Source organism: Bufo bufo, chromosome 2 (assembly GCF_905171765.1).
Source record: "Bufo bufo chromosome 2, aBufBuf1.1, whole genome shotgun sequence".
Lineage (NCBI taxonomy): Eukaryota > Metazoa > Chordata > Amphibia > Anura > Bufonidae > Bufo > Bufo bufo.
Window position 1 is genome coordinate 9936398 of NC_053390.1, and position 25928 is coordinate 9962325.

At 47.1% G+C, this 25928-nt stretch overlaps 1 protein-coding gene across 1 annotated transcript in view; it reads left to right on the plus strand.

Moving 5' to 3' along the window:
- Positions 1-25928, plus strand: part of LOC120991969 — a 562088-nt gene that overhangs the window by 180210 nt on the left and 355950 nt on the right. The window contains 1 exon segment of the mRNA XM_040420728.1: positions 6349-7104. Within this exon segment, the coding sequence (XP_040276662.1) occupies positions 6349-7104 (756 nt within the window).

Here is a 25928-nt window from a genome sequence, read left to right on the forward strand (position 1 = left end):
GAGGAGTCTGGAGGAGCAGAGAGGAGTCTGGAGGAGCAGAGAGGAGTCTGCAGGAGCGGAGAGGAGTCTGGAGGGGAACAGAGGAGTCTGAAAGAGAGGAGTCTGGAGTGGAACAGAGGAGTCTGCAGGAGAACAGAGGAGTCTGCAGGAGAACAGAGGAGTCTGCAGGAGAACAGAGGAGTCTGCAGGAGAACAGAGGAGTCTGGAGGGGAACAGAGGAGTCTGGAGGGGAACAGAGGAGTCTGGAGGGGAACAGAGGAGTCTGGAGGGGAACAGAGGAGTCTGGAGGGGAACAGAGGAGTCTGGAGGGGAACAGAGGAGTCTGGAGGGGAACAGAGGAGTCTGGAGGGGAACAGAGGAGCCTGGAGGGGAACAGAGGAGCCTGGAGGTGACAGAGGAGTCTGGAGGAGCGGAGAGGAGTCTGGAGTGGAACAGAGGAGTCTGGAGGGGAACAGAGGAGTCTGGAGGGGAACAGAGGAGTCTGGAGGGGAACAGAGGAGTCTGGAGGGGAACAGAGGAGCCTGGAGGGGAACAGAGGAGCCTGGAGGTGACAGAGGAGTCTGGAGGAGCGGAGAGGAGTCTGGAGTGGAACAGAGGAGTCTGCAGGAGAGGAGTCTGGAGGGAAACAGAGGAGCCTGGAGGTGACAGAGGAGTCTGGAGGGGAACAGAGGAGCCTGGAGGGGCATAGAAGTCTGGAGGGGAAGAGAAGAGTCTGGAGGGAAGCTGAGGACACGGAACGTGTAGAAGCCGTACCGCAATCCACACGAGAAGCAGTGTTTGGCAGCACGGAGAAGCAGCGGAGGAGGAGCCGTCTAGGATCTAATCTGCTTGTGGATCCTAGAGGAGCAGCTCCTGTCTACTGTGCCCATAGTCCATGCAGCTGCTATAAATCATAGCTCTAAATGCTGCTCTCAGCATCAGGAAATATGGCCGCCCCCGTAATCATGTGCAGAAAACAGAGGAGAGAACTACAACTCCCAACATGTCCAGGCTGTCATTATAGTATATCAGAGAAAAGAACCACAACTCCCAGCCTGTCCAGGCTGTTATCATAACAAATCAAACTAGAGAAATACAATTCCCAGCACATCCACATTGCTATGAAAGCATATCAGAGAACTACAACTCCCAGCATTTCCTTAGGGCTCTTTCACACCTGCGTTCTTGTCTTCCGGCATAGAGTTCCGTCGTCGGGGCTCTATCCCGGAAGAATCCTGATCAGGATTATCCTAATGCATTCTGAATGGAGAGAAATCCGTTCAGGATGCATCAGGATGTCTTCAGTTCCGGAACGGAACGTTTTTCGGCCGGAGAAAATACTGCAGCATGCTGCGCTTTTTGCTCCGGCCAAAAATCCTGAAGACTTGCCGCAAGGCCGGATCCGGAATTAATGCCCATTGGAAAGCATTGATCCAGATCCGGCCTTAAGCTAAACGTCGTTTCGGCGCATTACCGGATCCGACGTTTAGCTTTTTCTGAATGGTTACCATGGCTCCCAGGACACTAAAGTCCTGGCAGCCATGGTAAAGTGTAGCGGGGAGCGGGGGAGCAGTGTACTTACCGTCCGTGCGGCTCCCGGGGTGCTTCAGAGTGACGTCAGGGCGCCCCAAGCGCATGGATCACGTCATCCGTAATTCCGGCAAGTGGAGTACACGACGGATCCGGACAACGCAAGTGTGAAAGAGGCCTTAGGTGTATAGAGAAAAAAAATCCTCAATCCTACAGATCCTTCTCCATAGAAAGCTCCGCCCCCTGCACTGATCACATGACTGTGACATCACCCCAACCCAGGTCCCTCCCCAACTGAGCCCCGCCCCCTGCACGATCACATGACTGTGACGTCACTCCAGGTCCTTCACCGCCTCTTCAACGTTTCATTGCTGGGCCCCAATGTATTGATCCTGACGAAGCCTTTCTCGGCGAGGTGCAGCTCCGGTCACCGACCTTGGGTTCCGGCATACTATCGGTAATTTGTGTTTTGTCTCATACATTGTTACTTTGTTAATTCAGTATGATTTGTTGCTGACACACAGCATTCCTGCTCTGCCCTTGATTGTGTTACTATTTGGTAATCGGCATTTCTCGGATCGCCATCTGTGTTGCTTTTGCCGTGTGACCACATTGACCTTCTTGCAGTATTGTATGTAACATACACATAGTTATAGGTTACAGCTTTATACCCTTTTTCCCTGTTAGTCCGGTATATGGGAGGGTGGTTAGATTTGGTCCCATTACATGGGGCGCACCCCCCCCCCCCCCCCCCTTTACTCTGTGCCGTTATGTCATATTTATTGTCATTTAATGTGTCTTTAATAAACTACATATATTTTATGTGTGTGCTCTCTCATTCTATATGGGGTTATTGGGTTTTTTCGTTGGTTGGCTCAGTATATCCTACTAGACCCCAGTGCATCTATACACCCAATTTGAGGTTTTTTCTTATAGGTTGGTCTAATTGATCACATGACAGTGACATCACCCCCCCCCCCCCCCCTCTATAGCTCTCCACTGCTGAGCCCCGCCCCGCCCCCTGCACTGATCACAGGATGGTGACGTCACCCCAGGTCCTTCACCACCTCTTCTCCACTGCTGAGCCCCGCCCCCTGCACTGGTCACATGACGGTGACGTCACCAAAGAGCCTTCACCACCTGTTCCCATCTCCTGAACCCCGCCCTCCTGCACTGGTCACATGACGGTGACGTCACCCCAGGTCCTTCACCACCTCTTCCCCTCTCCACAGCTGAGCCCCGCCCCCTGCACTGATCACATGACGGTGACGTCACCGCAGGTCCTTCAGCTCTAGCAGTGCAGCAGATACTGGGCAGGTCCTGGTCGGTAGTCAGGGCTCTTGTTCTCTCTGGTATCAGCCATTCCTCCAGCCTGCAGGTAAGATGAGCTGTGAGGAGACAGTGTGGTGGAGAGCTCAGACATGTCACCTCTGGAGATTCTCCTCCATTACACACAAGGGATCCTTCTCTTCTCCTCAGCTTAGTATGATGGGGGAGGAGTAGTGGGGAGAGTGGGGGTTGTCAACATTCGCTGGCCCCTGACTGTCCTGGTGAGGGGCCCCTGCCTCCAGGAGGAGAATGAATGGAGCGGGGCCCGGCCTGAGCTCAGCTCTCTCCAGTCTCTTCTCTGGGAGTTGTGGACACAGCTGAGCACAGCCCAGAGGTGGGACCTGCATCTACCAAACATTTATCTCCTGTGGAGCCACCAGAGATCTCCATGTTGGGGCCCCTGGAATCCATGTGGTGGAGGCTCTGAGAAGCGGGGCCCCTCCAGGCTCAGGAAGTGCGGTTCTGGAGGTGACATCTGGTCTTGTCCCCTGGATGATTTCCTCTCCTCTTCTCATAAAGGCGCCTGCAGTACTAGAAGCCTCAAGCTCCTCCAGTTCTCTCCTCTTCTCCTGAATGACCACCAAGGATGGACAGGAAGGAGATCAGCAGAAGAATATTAGACCTCACCTTGGAGATCATCTCCCTGCTGAGCGGAGAGGTAAACTTTTCTAGATTTCTCTCCTCTGTATTGTATTCTGTAACAAGTCAGACATCGGGGAAGAGAATCCATCATAGGAAGTGACAGGAAGAGTCCAGGGTCCTGGAGAACGGCCTCCAGACCTTCCAAGTGATGGAGAACCTGAAGATCAGCCCCCAGTATGGTGAGTGATGTGTCATGTGACCAGTGACCAATAGTCATGTTGTAGGAGCCATGAGAAGGTAAGTAGGCACGTTGTACCAGGAGGAGAGGGCCGGAGGAGAGCACATGGCCCCTGAAGGGTTTATTCTCTAAGTGTCTCTCTCCATCCACAGGAGTACACAATAGTGAAGAAGACATCGGGGGACTGTGTGACTCCCATCATCCATCTCCAGGAGTCAGGAGGGCGGAGCAGGACCCCTCCCCCCATCACAGAGCCTCCCCCTCACCCCCTGATACATGAGCAGAAGATCCTAGAACTCACCCACAAGATGATGGAGCTGCTGACTGGAGAGGTGACACTGCTGGGAATGCTGGGAAATTCTCCAGTAACAGCACTGGAGGGGTCTGGGTGATGACGGTGTCATTGTGTTGTCAGGTTCCTATAAGGTGTCAGGACGTCACTGTCTATTTCTCCATGGAGGAGTGGGAGTATATAGAAGGACACAAGGATCTGTACAAGGAGGCCATGATGGAAGAGCACCAGCCTCTTATATCACAGGGTAAGAGCCGTCATGTGCATTGTATACACGTGTGTGCAGTGACATGTAATGGAGGAGCTCCAGCCTCTTATATCACAAGGTAAGAGCCGTCATGTGCAGTGTATACACGTGTGTGCAGTGACATGTAATGGAGGAGCACCAGCCTCTTATATCACAAGGTAAGAGCCGTCATGTGCAGTGTGTACACGTGTGTGCAGTGACATGTAATGGAGGAGCACCAGCCCCTATATCACAAGGTAAGAGCCGTCATGTGCAGTGTATACACGTGTGTGCAGTGACATGTAATGGAGGAGCACCAGCCTCTTATATCACAGGGTAAGACCCGTCATGTGCAGTGTATACACGTGTGTGCAGTGACATGTAATGGAGGAGCACCAACCTCTTATATCACAGGGTAAGAGCCGTCATGTGCAGTGTATACACGTGTGTGCAGTGACATGTAATGGAGGAGCACCAGCCCCTATATCACAAGGTAAGAGCCGTCATGTGCAGTGTATACACGTGTGTGCAGTGACATGTAATGAAGGAGCACCAGCCTCTTATATCACAGGGTAAGAGCCGTCATGTGCAGTGTATACACGTGTGTGCAGTGACATGTAATGGAAGAGCACCAGCCTCTTATATCACAAGGTAAGACCCGTCATGTGCAGTGTATACACGTGTGTGCAGTGATATGTAATGGAGGAGCACCAGCCTCTTATATCACAGGGTAAGAGCCGTCATGTGCAGTGTATACACGTGTGTGCAGTGATATGTAATGGAGGAGCACCAGCCTCTTATATCACAGGGTAAGAGCCGTCATGTGCAGTGTATACACGTGTGTGCAGTGACATGTAATGGAGGAGCACCAGCCTCTTATAGCGGCTCCTTTTCCATTCAGAATACATTAGGGCAAAACTGATTAATTTTTGACCGCTTCTGAGAGCCCATGATGGACCCCCCAAAGGAAAGCCGGAAAGCCAGTGTGAAAGTAGCCTAAGTCGTTGGTGTCCCAATAAAATGTGAAAGATTTGTAGTAAAATTCTTGTCTGGCATCGGCTTTAAATTGCTAAATGTGATCATGTTGTCCATCACTTCAGCGATTATCTGCTCATCCCCTTCAGACTGAACCTGTGACTTCTAGCAGTAATTGCATGTCCCAGAATGTTCCAGCTGCATTAGAGCGTGTTCACACATGGCACATTTATTGTAGACATTTCCATATATTGGGTTGTTTCTGCAGCAGGTGCATGGATTATTACAAGCCACATTCCGGGTAGCGGACAGTCACAGAAATGTCTGCAGCGGATCTGCTCTGTGTGAACTTGCTGGTAGATAACCAGTGACTGATCTGTGCTGCTCTTATAATCTGTCCAAAAAGGGGGGAGTTTAAGGTTCCACATATAGAAACAACAGGCAGGTTCTGCAGGGGCGGGGCTTACGATGATCCATTGTTTCCAGACATGGTCAGCCTTTACAAACTTTTTAGTTCTGTTAAGTTATTATTTACTGTATGTAATAAAAGTCATGACCTGGTGTAAACCAGAATCCTGGACTTTGTCAGGACGTTATAGAAGCTTTGTAAGGCTGGGATTTTTGGCCAAAGTCAGGAATGGATTCCAAATGAATGAACACTTCTCCTTCCTGCTGGATCAACTTCCAGCCTAATTGGAATGTTATAAGTTTGTCTACTCTGTAGTTTGCAACAAAAAAAAACTTTCAAACAAATTTTCATTTTTATCTGAACAGAAAATCCCAGTAAGAAATGTGAAAATGTCATGTTACCACTAGATGAAGATATCATGCAGCGCTCTTCAGGAGAAAACCTAATTACCCTTAATGTACATCCAGGACTTCACAGTACAGATCTGTCATATAATCCTCCTCATTATGAGGAACCTTCTCCTGACCAATCAAAGATTTTTACCGCAAGTACAAGTCAGAAAAGGATTAAAAGGTTTAATTGTGGTAAAGAATCCACAAACAGCTCAGGACTTTCTACACACCGAAGACGACACAAAGGAGAGAAAATGTATTCATGTTCAGAATGTGGAAAATGTTTTACACAGAAATCATATCTTGTTTTACATGAGAAACATCACACTGGGGACAAGCCATATTCATGTTCAGAATGTGGGAGATATTTTACACGGAAATCATATCTTGTTATACATGAGAGAAGACACACAGGAGAGAAGCCATATTCATGTTTAGAATGTGGGAAATGTTTTACACAGAAATCAGATCTTGTTGTACATGAGAGAAGTCACACAGGAGAGAAGCCATATTCATGTTTAGAATGTGGGAAATGTTTTACACAGAAATCAGATCTTGTTGTACATGAGAGATGTCACACAGGAGAGAAGCCATATTCATGTTCAGAATGTGGGAAATGTTTTACACGGAAATCATATCTTGTTATACATGAGAGAAGACACACAGGAGAGAAGCCATATTCATGTTCAAAATGTGAGAAATATTTTACACGGAAATTAGATCTTGTTATACATGAGAGATTTCACACAGGAGAGAAACCATATTTATGTTCAGAATGTGGGAAATGTTTTACACAGAAATCCAATCTTGTTACACATGAGAGAATTCACACTGGGGAAAAGCCGTATTCATGTTCAGAATGTGGGAAATGTTTTACACGGAAATCAAATCTTGTTATACATGATAGATGTCACACAGGAGAGAAGCCATAATCATGTTCAGAATGTGGGAAATGTTTTACGCAGAAACCAGATCTTGTTTACCATGAGAGAATTCACACTGGGGAAAAGCCGTATTCATGTTCAGAATGTGGGAAATGTTATACACAGAAATCAGATCTTGTTTACCATGAGAGAATTCACACAGGAGAGAAGCCATATTCATGTTCAGAATGTGGGAAACGTTTTTCAGATAAATCAAGTCTTCTAAAACATAAGAGGAATCACACAGGAGAGAAGCTGCATTCAGAATAAGAAAAATGTTTTTGCTTCTAAAGCCATAATTAGGGGTCATTAGTGAAGTCACACAAGAGAGAAGCCATATGGCCCCAATATAACGAAACAATATATCACTGGGTCATAGACATTGTTTTCATTTCAGGTTGTATATTTGGATATAAAAGCTTAACTGATGTCACATAACGGCTTCTATAAAACATCTGATAAATCCTGTTTAGGAAGACATATTATGTTTATGACTTATATTTTATTATTGCAAATGATGTATTGGGAAGATGGAAAAAAATTCCATGTGGGGTGCAATGGTAAATATAAATATCTCCTCCTCAGAATTGGCAGTCTTGGAGGCATATAAAGAGTAGACTGTCTTCTGTAATTGTACACAACCTCCCCTGAGAATCCAACAATTCCACAATGCATGAAGAACCTTGCTGAGCCCTGGAAATAACCGATAGTGTGTGTCCTACACTTTCACCTTCTATGTGCGTTGTTTAGAAAAGGTACGTTTTCTGTCTGTGATCTTCAGAAGATTGTTCCTGCGCCTCTTTTAATGCCCTACTGGTATCTTGGGTAGGCGTTACCCCAAACGCTCTTTCCGCCTCCTCAGCCTCCCTGTGCATCCTGACATCCTCTGCTTTAGATCTACATGGTGGGCTATTTATATGGATACACCTTAATAAAATGTGAATGGTTGGTGATATTAACTTCCTGTTTGTGGCACATTAGTATATGTGAGGGGGGAAACTTTTCAAGATGGGTGGTGACCCATCTAGGAAGAGGGTCATGTGACACATCAAACTTATTGAGAATTTCACAAGAAAAACAATGGTGTATTTGGTTTTAACGTAACTTTATTCTTTCATGAGTTATTTACAAGTTTCTGACCACTTATAAAATGTGTTCAATGTGCTGCCCATTGTGTTGGATTGTCAATGCAACCCTCTTCTCCCACTCTTCACACACTGATAGCAACACCGCAGGAGAAATGCTAGCACAGGCTTCCAGTATCCGTAGTTTCAGGTGCTGCACCATTGATGGTATGGTGTGGTATATGGGGTACAAAGATAGTGGGGCCATTCTTCATCAATGGAAACCTCAAGGCCACTGGATATGCGAAATTGCTACATGATGATATGTTTTCTTCTTTATGCACTGAAGATGGCACGTTCCCTGAGTTTTTCCAGCAAGATGGTGCACCACCACATTATGGGTGTCAGGTCTGAGCATTCCTAGATGAACAGTTTCCTGGAAAGTGGATTGGTCGTCGTGGGCCAGTTGAATGGCCCCCAAGGTCTCCCGATCTGACCCCCTTAGACTTTTATCTTTGGGGTCATCTGAAGTCAATTGTCTATACTGTGAAGATACGAGATGCGCAGCACCTGAAACTACGGATACTGGAAGCCTGTGCTAGCATTTCTCCTGCGGTGTTGCTATCAGTGTATGAAGAGGGTTGCATTGACAATCCAACACAATGGGCAGCACATTGAACACATTTAATAAGTGTTCAGAAACTTGTAAATAGCTCATGAAAGAATAAAGTTACGTTAAAACCAAGCACACCATTGTTTTTCTTGTGAAATTCCTAATAAGTTTGATGTGTCACATGACCCTCTTCCTATTGAAAAAACAAAAGTTGGATTCAAAATGGCCGCCATGGTCACCACCCATCTTGAAAAGTTTCCCCCCTCACATATACTAATGCGCCACAAACAGGAAGTTAATATCACCAACCATTCCCATTTTATTAAGATGTATCCATATAAATGGCCCACCCTGTATATTTATGTGCACTAATGGACTTAATCAATAGCCCCCTCAGATATGCTTTCATAGCATCCCATACCGTATGAGGAGACGACGTGCCTGTATTAAAAGTTAAATATTCTTTAAGGGATACAGTCAGATTTGTCAGGTCCCCCAGAATTTGCAACCAAACTGCATTGCATTTCCATATTTTCGGCCCTATTCTAGCCCTCCCAATGTCCAGCTCCACTTCCAGTATGGAATGGTTTGAAATCGACCTGGGGAGATAATCGGAGGAACTAACAATCGGAAACATCCCATCATTGACCAGTGCTAAGTCTATTCTAGATAAGGTGCAATATGTGGACGAGCTACATGAGTATTTGCGTACTGTCGGGTGCCTCAGTCTCCATACATCCAGTAAACCCACCTCTGTCATTATATTGCACAGTGCCGATGCGCCCAGGGATCTTGCAGATCCCTCCACCCTACATCTGTTCATCCAATCGTCCGGTGTACAGTTGTAATCTCCCAACAACATCCACGGAATTCCAGAATATTTTCCCACATACTCAAGAATCACTCTCAGCCGGGTCGACGCAAACGGCGGAGGAATATATAATGCAACCAGTATCATCTGAATGCCTTCCACATTGCATAGTAGATATACAGATCTTCCCTCCTCACCTAAATATTCCTTAATACATTCAAATCTAATGTCCTTATGTAGTAATATACTTACTCCCCTGGAATGCGAGGATAACACCGCATGAGTAAGCTTTATTAACCAATGTAATGTATCCTTGGTTCGGTGCTTTTCTTGTAAACAGCAGATGGCTGGCTGAAAACGCAGTAGTTAATTGAAAATACTATGACGCCAGCGCGTGTCAGCCATACCTCTCACATTCCAGCTGAGTATCCTAGTCATGCGTGTCATAGTCTTGATATAAACCATAAGAGTGATTCTACATATAATGTGATGATAACCCTATACCTATGTTGGAGTGAGTACCTCCCCCTCCCTTTCCCTCCAAAACCCCTCCCCTGTATAACAGATTTATTCCAACAGGAATAATTTTTAAACCGCTCTTCCCTAGGGCTCTCCTTAGGCTACTTTCACACTTGCGGCAGTGCGATCCGGCGGGCAGTTCCGTCGTCGGAACTGCCCGCCGGATCCGCCGATTTGGATATGACTGAAAGCATTTGTGAGACGGATCCGTCTCACAAATGCATTGCAAGAATGGATACGTCTCTCCGCTTGTCATGCGGACAGACGGATCCGTCTTGTATTTTTTTTCCACATTTTTTCCAGTCTGCGCAGGCCAGATGGACGGATCCGGCATTCCTTTGGGGAAAAATCCGGCATTCAGGCAAGTCTTCAGTTTTTTTCGCCTGCTACGGTTTTATCTTTTGCCTGATCAGTCAAAACAACTGAACTGAAGACATCCTGATGCATCCTGAAAGGATTACTCTCCATTCAGAATGCATGGGGATATGCCTGATCAGTTATTTTCAGGTATAGAGCCCCTGTGACTGAACTCTATGCCGGAAAAGAAAAACGCTAGTGTGAAAGTACCCTTAACTCGAATGCCCACCTTTTGAAACAGCATATATAACTTTGCAATATTTAACTGCTCTTAAGAGCAAGATATGAATTAGAAACTCTTCTTGAGTTGCACTTGTAGTGCACTACTCACGCTCCTGTTACAGAGGAACCAACATATTATCTATATTCGTAAAGTCCCATCAGTGGAAGCAGCAACAGATGAAATGTCCCTCTTCACTTTGCATTTCTAAAAAAAAACAGGGAAACAAAGAAAGAGACAACACATAATACATTAAGAGAGTAAGTTCCCAGAGATCTTCTTCTCAGGCATCCGTATCTCGCACTTTCAATTGATTTTCATGGCAGTCCAACCAATGTGCCGCCTCTTCTGGGTCCTCAAATAACTTGGTAGATCCCAGCGCCACTACTCAGTTTGGCCAGCAATAACATGGAGTATGGAATTTGTAGGCTCCTAAGTCTCTTCTTGACGTCCAGGAACCTTGCACGCTTCTTCTGGACCTCTGTGGAATAGTCCGGGAAGATGGAAATTTTTGCTCGATTGATGACCAGGTCCACGTTGTCCGGTGACTGCTGCAGAATGGTATCCCTGTCATTAAAGTGTAGTATTTTGGCCAGGATAGGTCTCTGTGGCCTCCCAGGAGGCAGTGGTCTTGTGGGTACCCGATGTGCCCTTTCTACAGCATATAATGAGGACAGACCTTTATCCTGAAATAGCTGATGCTGCCATTTTTCAATGTTCTCCGTGGCATTTGTCCCCTCTGTTTTTTCCAGGACCCCCACTATTCTGATGTTGTGGCGTGATCCATTTTCCAGATCGTCTGTCTTGGCGAATAGGGCTGCCACATCTCTTGCCGTCACCTTAACCTCCACTTTGAGAGGTTTAGTATCATCTTCTATCTCTGACACTCTTTTTCAAGCTCTGATGTTCTTTCATAGATTTTGTGCATGTCATGCCTAATCGGGGATATATCTTCTCTTAGGCTGCCCACCTGGAGGTTAAGGGCTTTTAGGGTATTATTGCAGCTACCGTAGCTACTGCTTTCATAATATCTTTAAGGGTAGGCTCCTTTTTAGTGTATTTATGAGGAGTTTCTTTGCCTTGAGCTTTTGTTTGGGGCAGAGGGACTGGGCGGCCATGATTTTTCTCCCCCTCTTCGTCTGTGGAGTTATCCTCCTGATCTGAGCAAGGAATTGTCTCCAGTCCCAGCTGCTTGTGACCAGTCCTTAGCCCCTTCTACCACCCTGGCATATTTACTGAGGCGTGCTGCCACATTCCGACTCACCGCCTCGTGCTGTCCATCTCCCTCCTCCATTCCAGCGCCATCTTGACTGCCCTCCGTTCTGTCTGGGCGCGCACCGCTCTTCCCCCACTTCGGCATGACTGCCACCACCACTCTTTGTTGCAGATGGATCTGCAAACTCCTGGGACTCCTCTGGTATGGTTCGCTGGCACCAGCGATCTGTAAAACTCAGGATGCGATAGGATTCATGCAGGAGCGGTCTGCAGCGCGTCCTACTCCATGTTGTGGTAGGCCACGCCCCCCCCCAGTGTCCTCATATATTCTAAGTCCAAGCGCAAGCGCAATAGGCAATTCCATCCCCACGTTAACAAGTCCAATGACATGCGCAGTAGAGGCAGATGAGATGATCTGCGTCTAAGTTCTAGCGCATGGGCAGAAGACACCAGGCGCTGATTGGAGCGCAAGCAAAAGTATAAGTATATGGGCATGTGTATAAGGTATTGGCATCTTACAATTTTGAGGCTAAGTTCTGGAGTATGCGCAGTGACAATATTCCATCAGACAAGAGGTATAAATAGAGTTGAGCGGACACCTGGATATTCGGGTTCGGCCGAACCTCACAAAAAAGTTTTAGTTCGGGAGCTGAACTTGACCCCGAACCCCATTGAAGTCAATGGGGACCCGAACTTTGGAGCACTAAAATGGCTCTAAAAAAGTCATGGAAAGGGCTAGAGGGCTGCAAATGGCAGCAAAATGTGATTAAGAGCATGGCAAGTGCTCTGCAAACAATGTGGATAGGGAAATGACTTAAAATAACATAAAATACGTAAAAATAAAAAATAATAATCTTGATCTAGGAGGAGGAGGCCCATGTGGAGTAAGAGGTTGAGGAGGTGGTGGAAGCGGCAGAGGAGGAGGTGGAGGAGGAGGAGGTAGCTAACACTGGTTTTTGGTTTTGTTTTATATTTTATTTTATTTATTTTTTGTTCAAATTTGGGTAGACCCCAAAACATTGGGAAATATAAAAAATAAAACAAAGAGAAAGTGCGCTGGAGTTCAACAATGGCTGGGTGAGGACGGTATACATGTCTATTCTGCACAAGGTACGGACAAGTCCTGTGGGATCCCTGCCTGGGTCATTTTAATGAACGTGAGCTTGTCCACGTTGGCTGTGGACAGGCGACTGCGCTTGTCTGTGATAACCCCCTCCTGCCGTGCTAAACAAACGTTCAGACAATACACTGGCTGCAGGGCAGGCCAGCACCTCCAAGGGGTAAAGGGCAAGCTCAGGCCATGTGCCCATATGGAGACCCAGAAGTTGCAGGGGGCGGAACCATCAGTCAGTACGTGTAGGCGTTTGCTCACATACTGCTCCACCATGTCGCACGTCCCCGTGATGTCCATGATACAATTGGATATCTTCTCTATCAACTTTCGATGTTCTTTTATGCGTCTGCCATGGTGATCACGGGGAATCGGGTTCAATGCCAGAGAGGGAGCGTGAGAAAGGGATACCACACCCAAGGCAGGTCTATGGCTGCAATGTAATCGAGTGGAAATGCGGGACAAGTTATTGAAGCAGAAGCATCCAAGTAAAGGAGGGGGCGCGCGGCAATTACCCACTCCTGACTCTGGGATGTAGTGACGATAAATAACAATATAGGACTCTATAATTGCAGGAGCAAAGGTGTGATATACATATGTCAAAGTCCATGTCCTATGGATTACATAGGAAAAACAATCAGAGAAGACAGGCGGCGGATATGCGAGCATGTGAATGACGTGGCCAAAAAGAACATCACTCCGGTCGCGTCACATGTCAACGATGTCCACGGTGGTAACCCTAACTGTCTGAGGTTTTCGATCCTGGAGAGAATTCCCCTATCCCCAAGGGGGGGGCGACTGGGATCATAAAATCCTCCAGAAGGAATGCGTCTGGATCCACCGGTTCAAATCCCAGGCACCCCTTGGTATTAATAAGAGACTTACTTTCTCTTGCTTCTTATGATCTGTAGGGGAGGATGCGCTTAGCTTGATCTCTCTGATAATGAATAGGCCTGCCCGGTAGAATAATTAAGCCAGGATAAAAAATAACTGGATACGTGAAGTATCCAAATACTGAGTGTATAGCGTCAATTATCAAGTATACGCTTGGTGCTTCCCATCATCTAGGGCACGCACTTAGGTGAAATTTTGCATAACATGTTTTCTTCCATTTTCTATGGTTCACACCTATCTCCCCTATATATACCCTATCCCCCTTGCTACAGCTATAATAAGTTAGCAAACACTGTGACTAAAAATCCGGATATGACGATCGCCTGCGCTCCAAAGACTGGATGTGAGATACACATGCGGTCCATAGACCGGATATGACGTATACGGACGCGTCCCGCAACCGGAAGTGGCCTATTTGGCGTCCCATTGAGCGCCAATTTCAAACAGCTGACGATGGGGTATTTAGGGAAGCAGGTAACTTAGTGTGTGATCATCTGGAGGCACAGGATGACACCAAAACGCAAGTAAGCGTGAGTAAGGACCTTGTGATCTTATTTGGCAGGTTACAATTCTGGCATGCAATGGAGCTTTATACTATATTTTTTACAGTTTCTTGGACACTGTGTTGGCCCTTATCTTTATGGGCTTCTGGTGTATTTGACCGTCCAGGATACTAAGTAAGTGCCTCAGATACCTAGGGGGTGGTAGTATAAGTAAATTTGAATCAAGCTCTTACCCTGATATTTCTCTACCTTCCATCTACAGGTGGGATTTATCCAATGGTCCCCTTGGTCCTACATACATATTATAGTCTGCGTTTCTGGTCCTGTGTCCTCCATCTGTATCATAAGTATATCTAAAAATTATCTTTATTTCATTATGACGGTTCACCCATGACTGTTTTGTTACCCCCTGATGAACATAGAAATAGGGGAAACGCGTCAGGGTTTTTGTAAGAATTAGCCTGGGAGCGTATGGCCACCGTGACGCCCCTTTTTGACTTTTCTACATGGTGTTATAGGTGATATCTACACCTCCACACCAGTTGTATTTTTCATCTTTCTATCCACATGGGCTGTTGTCTATACAGGCATTAACCGACCTGTGACACAGAAGATACCCGTCGTTTTACGGGGTACCGTGGTATTGTTTATTGAGAGGAGGGTGTAAGTAGGGCAGTCAGTCCAGGTACGAGGGCAGAGAGTCTCCACCACTAGGGGACGTCCCTGGGCTGAGGATTTATTCAGGGTGAGTGCAGGGACAGGTTAGATATTCCAATACTCCCCAATGCTGCCCTGTGTACACCAACCTTCATAACCATATTAATGGTTGGTCACTCCATCTAAACATCTCTATTTGTTTGGATTATCATTTGTTTCACAAGATTTTTTCACTGGTGAATCACTAACGTGGTGTCATTTTATTAGCATTATTAAGTAAAAGTTATGTTTTAAAGGGTCAATTCTGCTGGAACATTGCTGACTGGTGCTGCACGCAGATAATTCAGAGGTGTAAGTGGAGGAGGAGACGGAGGAGGAGAAGTGGGTTTTGGAGCCACTAACGTAGGTGCTGGTGGAAACCCTGATGGAATTAGGGCCCGCAATCCTCGGCGTCTGTAGCAACTGTGCCATCCCAGGGTGTGACTTGCTCCCGGCCTCCACAATCTTGCATCCCTGGCCAAATGCACTTGTCCATTTGTCCATGGTTAAGTGGGCCTTCCCAGTAACTGCGTTGGTCAGGGCACATGTGACGTTTCGGCATACACATGTTGGTGTAAGGCGGGCAAGGCACACCTTGAAAAGTTGTGGCGGCTGGGGACAGAGTACCGCGTGACGGTCGCCGACATCAGGCTGCGGAAGGCCTCAGTGTCCACAAGCCTAAATGGCAACATTTCCAGGGCCATTTATTTTGAAAGGTGCGCATTTAGTGCTATGGCCTGTGGGTGGGTGGCTGGGTATTTGCGCTTGTATTAAAATGCCTGGGGTAATGACATTTGGACGCTGCGTTGGGACAGGAAAGTGGATGGTTGCTGATGGTGCTTGCAAAGGTCCAGGTGCAGGGCAGAAGGCATCCTCGCCTGCGCCTTCGACAGGCAATTGGCCAGCACGTACCATAGGGGAAGAAGAGGCAGTGGTGTGACCCGCAGACACAGATTGTGGACCCAGGCATTCGTCCCACTTATTACGGTGCTTGGATGCCATGTGGCGGATCATGTTGGTGGTGGTGAGGTTGCTAGTGTTCACGCCCCGGATCATTTTAGTGTTGCAAAGGTTGCAAACTACTATTCTTTTGTCGTCCGCACTTTCCTCAAAAAAGCGCCATACTGCGGAACACCTACCCCTTGGCAAGGGAGATTTACACAAGGGGGTGCTCTATGGAACTGTTGCAGGCCTGTTAGGTGTGGCCCGCCTTCTCTCTTTTGCCACCCCACTGCCTCTTCCAGCCTGTTGCGGTGCTGCAGATCCTTCCCCCTCTGTACTGCTGTCGTCGCTCAGCTTTCCACCTTCCTAGGTTGGGTCAGTGACCTCATCGTCCACCATCTCCTCTTCCACTTCCTCACTCTGATCATCCTCTTGATTTGTTGACCTAACCACAACCTCAGTGATTGACAACTGTGTCTCATCCTCTTCATCAACCCCTTGAGACCTTAATTGTGGTTGACTCATTGGCAACTGTGTATCATCATCATTCACCTCATTAAACTGATTTAATCTGAACTAATTGCCGTTCCCCACCGTCATGTTCTTGAGACTGTGGATGCTCAAGAGGTTGGGAATCAGGGCACAAGATCTCATGTCTCTCTTTAAGCATGCCAAATCAAGTAATGGCGATGAAAAGAGCTCCTCGGAATTTCCGAGTGTGGGATCACTTGTTTGGCCAGACTCAGGGCGAGGATTCTGTTGACCAGACTCTTGGCTACTGAGACTGGACTTGGTGGTAGACAGGGTGGTGCTTAACCGACTGGAAGCATTATCTGCTACAATCTAACCGACCACCTGGTCGCACTGGTCTGACTTCAAGAGTTTTGTCCTGCGACGCCCTGCAAACTGGGACATAAAGCTAGGTATCGTGGATGATTGTTTTTCTTGCTCTGGCAGCAGACACAGTTTCAACGCGCACAGGGCCATGGCCTATGCGTGCACCATCAGCATCAGCGCCACTTCCCCGTCCCTTACTGCTCGCCTTCTGCATATTGAATTTTATATGCACGCTTGACACACAAGATGTGGCACGGATGTCACAGTTCACAGCAAGCACAGTATATTGAAAAAGTACGTAAAAGTATTGAAAAGGGAAAATAGATTTCACTTATATTTGTCCAATCTCTGGCCCTGACACACAGAAGGTATTGGACAGATGTCACAAGTCACTGCAGACAACCTCTATAGAAAAAGTATTGAAAATTATGGATTTTTTTTTTTCACTTGTGGTCGGATCGGCTATCAGAAACTAACTTGACCTACTTCACCCTAACTCTGCCTAGCAGTTTGAGTTATGCCATAACTGCTGTAGTAGTAGGGCAACCTAAAGGGGGCCACCCTAATATTAAATAACCGTAAGATTGTGTGGGTGGGTGAAAAAGCCGGCGTGCTGACGTCTCGTAGGGCCCAAGGACGGCTCTAAATAGCGCTGTTCACCAGCCTCCCCTCCCACAAATCCGGCAAATAAATTTTCCTTACACTTGTGCTCGGATCAGCTATCAGAAACTAACCTGACCTACCTCACCCTAACTCTGCCTAGCAGTTTGAGTTATGCCATAACTGCTGTAGTAGTAGAGCAACCTAAAGGGGCCAAAAAAGAACAGACCGTAGGTATAGTAATATTTATTTCTACAATAATTACATGACCAGTTTCTGAAAAGCAAGAGACCTTTCATGATATGGATCTGAAGTATACCATACATAACAGGATGATTTTCACCTACCTAACCTCTAAATGACAGGCACCGGAATGTAATGCTTTGAAGCCGCGGATGCCACTGTAATTCTGAAAGAATGGCCCAATATCAACGTCAGATTCACCCCCATATTGATTAATCTAATGTACTACATGAAGTTCGGAGTACTAAGTGTGGCGCCACTACAGGTTAACAACGGCGACTCAACTGGAGCCCCTCCGACCAACTCTAGCCACTCATAAAAGACCCTGACCGGCACCAATTGTTACCTGCAGCCAAGTATTTTACCTCTACTAATACCCCAGGCTGAGATAATATCAATGAATCCGAGGTTAAATAGAACATGAGTACCGTCCCACAAGCTGACCTTCCGTAGAAGCTTTCTGCGATAGTGAACGGATAAACATACTTGGCCTAAGGAACCCACGGAACCTCGAATACATAGCTGTTATAAACAACAAACTAATTATACGACCGAAGAGTCCATTTTGCGACAGGTCAGATAATGACCTAACATCTGCCCTGACCCGGCTGACGCGTAGACTGACTTAAGACCATTAGTCCCTGAATTCCTCTCAACAACATTCTGATGGGATGCGCTGAAAAAAGGGGGGCGGCTGATCGGGGTGTTGACCACTGTAGTAATGCTATATGCCTGCCAGGAATGCCTTAATAATACTAAGCGCTAACTTGAGGTTAGAGTGGCAAAAAGCTACAATGCCATTAGACAGGATATGTGCCCCGTGGCACCAGGTGGATATGCTCCCTTAAACGGGTTGAATAATCCCCAAGCGCTCTTATACGCTAACCTCGTGTCGCTGGATAATGATTTTGCAATCAGACTCCTGACCGTGGCGAAGTGCAACACTAGTCCATCACCCGTAAACTGTGATGAGGCGTTGGTGTCGGCAAGGAGTCTGCTTATGGGAATACCTGGGATAGGAGCTGAAAGTAACGCCGATGAAGAGCGTCTGCTGCAACATTCTTATCACCACTAATGAGTGTACACACAAAATTAAACCCATGCTGTAGTGCGAGCCACGAACCTTCTAACAATGACATGATTTCTATAGAACCTGATCTCACCTCCCTAAGGATGTCTGCGGTAACAGTATTATCTGTCAACTTGACAACCATGAACCTTTTCCTAAAGGAGTTTCCACTTAACGGCCTTGTCAACAGAAGAACACTTCATAGAGAACTCCTCTGATGGTATCAAGGAGTACAGACTAGGGATAGGGAAAGAACGTTGGGCTGACAAATCGTATAACAGCCACTTTAAAAAAAAAAAATAATTGGGTTAGCCCCCGACAGTGCTCACCCTCCTACAGACAAGAGGAGGCTGACTCAATGGTCCTAGAAGATATCCCTTATCTAACTTCGTCTGAATCAGCTCCGATACTGACCCTGGGTTTTGAGGCCGACATAAGGTGCCTACACTCATCCTATGACTGAGGTAACGAAACCAACTCGTGTGGAAACCATTTTCTAAGCCGACAAGTACATCCTGAACCCACTGGGCTCAGGATGGTCCCTCAACTGAGCCTTAAGTACAGGGTCTATCATGCTATGTGGTTGTTCTTCTGTGGATAAGCGACACAGGGATGGGCCCTAAAACGTATGGAACATGAGTGTAACAACCTACACTGACTATAGTGACACGCTGTATGATAAAATGTTTACAAACTTGTGACCTACCGAGACACTCTAAATGGCTGGCCCACTTTAACAACCCCTGAACCGACCCTCCTGTTGCTAGGTGATGGACCTGGAATGTTCCTAGTCTGTGTCTTTTTTTTCTTTCTTCTAACCGTAAATTAAGAGTGGAACACCATTCAGCTGTATGCGAGAAAGAATTACACGTAGTACCAGCCGGGCCTTAAGACCTGCGAAATGGCAACAAAACAATTCTGTGTTGATATTAGACCAACCAGTAACGTGCCAGAACTGCGCGAGAACAGCTGCTGCTTTGGCTGAAACGAACGGTAGTAGTCATGAGAAGCCGTACCCCCATATTTATGACCTGAATTCACCACCTTATATAAATAACGGTCCCAATCTTCCCTCCTATGTGGCTGACTGGACAGATAACATCGCGAAGTGGACTAAATGCTAGAACGAACTCAGAACATTTAACTTCTTATGAAGTCTAACATTTTAGGATTTGAGAATAATGGAACTTCCCCACGGCTATGATCTTATTGTCAGGGACCTCATACGCTGCTACTAGTAATGAAGCTAAATTAACATCCGAATGTTATCTAGAATATAATGTGAATGTGCTATGTTGGGTAAAATTGGCTGACCCACCAGCAACCCTAGCTTGTGATGTTGAGGCCACTTGAAGTCTCTGTACCACTAAGCTAGACGAAACATCCCTATTCTCCACCGTCTCCAGCTTAGTCTGGATGTCTGAACTGGACGTGGCCATTGACTTGAACACTGCATGAAGTTGGGTAAGAGACGTCGGTATAGTGTTCACGGACATTATCTCCTGACTGGGACCTGTAACCTTTAAGCAGAGGAGGCAAATCTGTTGCTGGGGAAGGTACCCCCCTCTTGAAGAACTCCGCCGTCAACTTAGAAATGGTCCAAGACCTCATTGAAGGAACAGCGCCCTGTTGAAATTGGAGATCAACACTTCCCTGTAACGAAGATGTTCCCTCGATGTCGGAAGCGTATGACATTAGGTAACTAAAACAGAAGGAATGACATTAAATGAGAAATAACCGACCTTAACCAGAGCCTACTCGTGCCCTCTTTAATGAACCCGTGCTACCTAATGCCTGTAACGTGACCCACTACCGTAACCGTGCCAGTAGCCGTGACGTGGATATCGAACTGTGCCTATACTCTCCACCAATCAACTACTAACCATGACTATTGTCCTGTCAGGACCAACATTGCCCCTGCGTTGTGTGTTGTAATCGTGAGCAGACCGTTGAGACCACAAAGCCTGTGGCCATTACCAGCTTACTAGCCTTGTACTTGTCGTAGTAACAGGCTTCGTAAAATATCACGCCTGTAGTCGTGACAGAACTTATGATCGTGTCTGTAGTCGTGACAGACTTCATAATATTGTGCCTGTAGTCGTGACAGGACTTATGACTGTGCCTGTAGTCGTGACAGGACTCGTAACCTCGTGTCTGTAGTCGTGACAGACTTCGTAATATTGTGCATATATTCGTGACAGGACTCATAACCTTGTGTCTCTAGTCGTGACAGACTTCGTAATAACATGCCTGTAGTCATGACAGGACTCATAACCTCGTGTTTGTATTCGTGATAGGATTTGAAATGTTGTGCCTGTAGTCCTGATAGAATTCATAACCTTGTGCCTGTAGTCGTGATAGGACTCATAATCTCGCGTCTGTAGTTGTGACCGACTTCATAATATCGTACCTATAGTCGTGACAGGACTCATAACCTCGTGTCTGTAGTCGTGACAGACTTCGTAATATCGTGCCTGTATGAATGCTGATAGCACTATGCTGCTGCCTGCCCCTGTGCCCCCAATAAATATCAATATGAATGCTGATAGCACTATGCTGCAGCCTGCTCCTGTGCGCCCAATAAATATCAATATGAATGCTGATAGCACTATGCTGCTGCCTGCTCCTGTGCGCCCAATAAATATCAATATGAATGCTGATAGCACTATGCTGCTGCCTGCCCCTGTGCCCCCAATATCAATATGAATGCTGATAGCACTATGCTGCTGCCTGCTCCTGTGCGCCCAATAAATATCAATATGAATGCTGATAGCACTCTGCTGCTGCCTGCCCCTGTGCGCCAAATAAATATCAATATGAATGCTGATAGCACTATGCTGCTGCCTGCCCCTGTGCCCCCAATAAATATGAATGCTGATAGCACTATGCTGTTGCCTGCCCCTGTGCCCCCAATAAATATAAAAATAAATGCTGATAGCACTATGCTGCAGCCTGCCCCTGTGCCCCCAATAAATATCAATATGAATACTGATAGCACTATGCTGCTGCCTGCCCCTGTGCCCCCAATAAATATCAATATGAATGCTGATAGCACTATGCTGCTGCCTACCCCTGTGCAAAAGGACCTTTGATGACGTCATCGCGCTCACCACGTGGATCCTTCTATCTTCATTCAGTAGGACTTGCGCTGACGTCACCACGTGGTGAGCGCGATTACGTCATCAAAGGTCCTTTTGCACAGGGGCAGGCAGCAGCATAGGAGAAGAAAGAAGACGATGCCGGCTGCGCGATAAGAATGCTATTATTTTCCATTATAACCATGTTATAAGGGAAAATAATAAAATCTACAGAACACAGAACCCAAACTTCAGTGAAGAAGTCCGGGTTCGGGTCTGGGTACCACATCTAGTTTTTTCTCATGGGCGTGTAAACGCATTGCACCTGCGCAGAAAATCTGAACATCGGAACGCAATCGCAGACAAAACTGCGGATGCAATGTGTTTTTCACGTCTATGGGGCCAGGGCTGCGTGAAAAACCCAGAATATGGAACATGCTGCGATTTTCACACAACGCAGAACTGATGCGTGAAAAACAAGGCTCATGTAGACAGACCCATTGGAATGAATGGGTTATGATTCAGAGCGGGTGCAATGCATTCACGTCATTGCACCCGCGCTGAAAACTCGCTCGTCTGAAAGGGGCCTTATAGTTCTTTGCCCGCCTTACACTCCTGCCCTGTACTGTCCTCTGGTAATCAGTAATAACAGACCGGACATGCTGAGCCTTGTAGACAGTTCTCTGAGAGCACTACAAGGCCCAGCCAGCAGTGAGTCTGTCATTACCGATGTCGCTCTCGGCATGCGCTGTCACAGACACACTGACACAGACTGCAGCTGCATCCACCACTTCTACACTTCCCCCTGGATTCTCTTTTTGGGACAGAAGAGACGTCTGATTATTTACAGACTCTATGGCCGATGCCAGTTTTAGACATTATAAAAGTCACAAGACCCCGTTTCTGTGCCGTCCTCCCTACTTGGCAGTGGCGGGGGCCAAGACATTGTCATAAATCAGGTCCGTACTTGCCAGTGTAGGGGGGAAACAAAGACCAACGTAAAAGAACGTCTTTGTAAATGGCCCCCTCGTACTTCAGCCTGTGGACCCTGCTGGTCACCCCTCTCCCTGACTCCAGCCTTCTCTCTCCTCCATCTTGCTGTTGGCAGGCAGATCCCAGGTCCTAATAACATAATTACGCTGCACTGCTGCACCACTGAGGGCTCTTTCATACGAGCGGATGCCGTGCGGGTAATCCGCTGCGTGAAGGAGAGCCGAGCCGCGCTCCGGACAGCAGAGACACGGAGCAGTAACATGATTGACTGTGATCTTTTTACTACAAAATCACGGAGACAACTGTATCTCACTGTGATTTTGTAGTAAAAAGAGAAGCACGGAGCATCATCAATCATGTTACTGCTCCGCGTCTCGGCTGTCCGGAGCGCGGCTTGGCTGTCTATCACACAGCGATTACCTGCACGGCATCCACTCGTGTGAAAGAGCCCTTAGGCCTCAGGCACACGGCCATTGTGCGTCCGTTCCATGCAATTAGCATTCCCCAATGCACGGGCAATGTCCGGGACGGATCCGGACCCATTCAACTTTAATGGGTCCGCAATCCGTCCACCCCCCGCAAAAGAATAGAATGATTTCTATTTTATTGGGGTGCGGAGGCACGGCCAGAAACACAATGGAAGCACTCCGTACTGCTTCCGTGGGGTTCCGATCCACACTTCTGTTCCACATCTCTGTGATTGCGGACCCATTGCGGATGCACATGGGCCGATGCCCGTGTATTACGTTGCGGACCTGCAGAATGCGGCCACGGGCACACAACGGCCGTGTGCATGAGGCCTAAAACATAAACTCCTATAAGAAAATACTAATCAATATTACACTTTATTGGATAAAAAATCAAAACAGGAAAATTTCCTCTTATGAATTTTTGCCAATAAAGTGTATAATGGATTTCATGCGTTCTGGTATTTTCTTGTAGGAGTTTACATTGTGTTTTCTAGGCTTGTGCTTATTGAGCGGAGAAACACATGGTAATAGTTAGTGTATGTCCATGTCCTCTATGCTCTGTTCAATGGTTGGCTTCAGCCTTTATCTTGGTGAACATAAGCCCCGCGGCCATGTTACTGGTCTGTTCCCCTGCCCTGAATTCTAATAAAACTCCAGGCTTCCTTTCTTGGGCTCGGCTGCTCTGCTGTCTTGAATCTTCTGCAGCTGCGCCTGCTGATCAGCTCGGCCTCCGCCCCTGTGTCCTCCGAGACGAGTCCTCGCTGACAGTCTGTGTCCCACTGTACTCACACACTGACGCTCCACCTGGAGATCCTGTCAGGCGGCAGCAGCGTTGTCAACAGTATGTAAAAATGGTTAAACGCGGAAACAAGTGGGTCGCCTAAGGAACAGTGGACCCCGGCACTTGCCCGGGTATGCCGGGTGCTGACGCCGTTCCTGTGTCTCAAGCAGCACAACTTTCTTATGAATTTAGTCTCATCTCAGACTGTCCTGTGACCTGAAGTTCTTGGGATCTGTTCTGGACACTGCAATGTCCATAACCTTGTCAACAGGATAACTGCCATTCACCAGGAGGTAAGTCGTTTCTCGAGTCTGTCAAATTGTACAGTTCAATAAGAATTGTAGACCTGGTCACCAATGCTGGAGGTCCACTGGGCCATATCTCACATAATCTCTGCACTGTAACATCCTCTGTGTCTGGGACAAGAATCCAAACTCTCTGGCCAGTCATTTTAGAATCCTTCTATGTGTTTACAAAGATCTGAACTGATGTAGCAGAAGACTACTTGTCTGCAAGGAAATGTTTGGTTCATCTGGAGAAGTTCTCCTTCACCATGGATACTTCAGGCTCAGGTTGGGGTGCCCATGTCAAGAATCAATGGGTACAAAAGAAGTGTCCATCATCAGATCTCCTGTCATCAAACATGAAGGAACTCAGGGCAATCACATCGGCCTCACTCATTTCTCAGCCCTTAATTCAGACGGATTCTGATACAGACAGACAACACGGTGGATGTTTTTTTCCCCATAAACAAGGTGGAAACAGACGCCTTTCCCGGTCAGAAGAATGGAGACAGATTGTGTGTTGGGCGGAGATCACCTTGAGAAGCATTTCTACAGTTCATATCAGAGGCAATCTCAATGGCAAATCCAATCTGCTCATCTGCAAGACAATCCACTCAGCGCAGTAAGGGTTAAATACTCATCTTCTTCTGCAAATCATTCAGAAACTGAGAGCTCCAGATATAGGTGTGATGGTGATGTGAGAGAAGTCTGACGGCTGATTATCCTGAGGAGCTGGACGGTCTATCAATTATCTGCTGGATAATATTTGTCTACATTTTTTCTCCCATCCCTCTCGTTCCCGAGTCCTGAAGAAGACCAGGGACAAGCAGAAGCCACTTCAATCCTACCTAGTCCTGCAGGGCTTGGTTTCCATGAGCATGACATTTTTTAATGGGAACCTTCTAGAAGCTTCCATAGGCCTCATGCACACGACCGTTGTTTTATTCCGTGTCCGTTGTGCCGTTTTTCGTGATTTTCTGCGGACCCATTGACTTTCAATGGGTCCATTGAAAACTCGGCTAATGCACCGTTTGCCATCCGCGTCCGAGATCCGTGGTTTCAGTCCGTCAAAAAAATATAACCTGTCCTATTATGTTTGCGGGAAACGGTTCGCGGACCCATTCAAGTCAATGGGACCGCTAAAAAACGCGGAGGCACACAAGATTGTCATCCGCGTCCGCGCGTATGTTTTTTTCCTATCATTTGCATGGCAAACCTGTTAGACTTTTTTTTACTTTCCTTTATGTCTGGTGGTCCTCCAAAAATCAAGGAAGGCACACGGAAACAAAAACGGAAACGGATCACGGAACAACGGAACCCCATTTTGCGGAACGGAACACAACAACGGTCGTGTGCATGAGGCCATAGAGGGAACAGAGGAGCCTGGAGGTGACAGAGGGGTCAGGAGGGGACAGAGGAGTCTGGAGGGCAACAGAGGAGTCTGCAGGAGCAAAGAGAAGTCTGTAGGGAACAGAGGAGTCTGCAGGAGCAGAGAGGAGTCTGGAGGGGAACAGAGGAGTCTGGAGGGGAACAGAGGAGTCTGGAGGGGAACAGAGGAGTCTGGAGGGGAACAGAGGAGCCTGGAGGAGCAAAGAGGAGTCTGGAGGGGAACAGAGGAGTCTGGAAGGGAACAGAGGAATCTGCAGGAGCGGAGAGGAGTCTGGAGGGGAACAGAGGAGTCTGCAGGAGCAGAGAGGAGTCTGGAGGGAAACAGAGGAGCCTGGAGGGGCATAGAAGTCTGGAGGGGAAGAGAA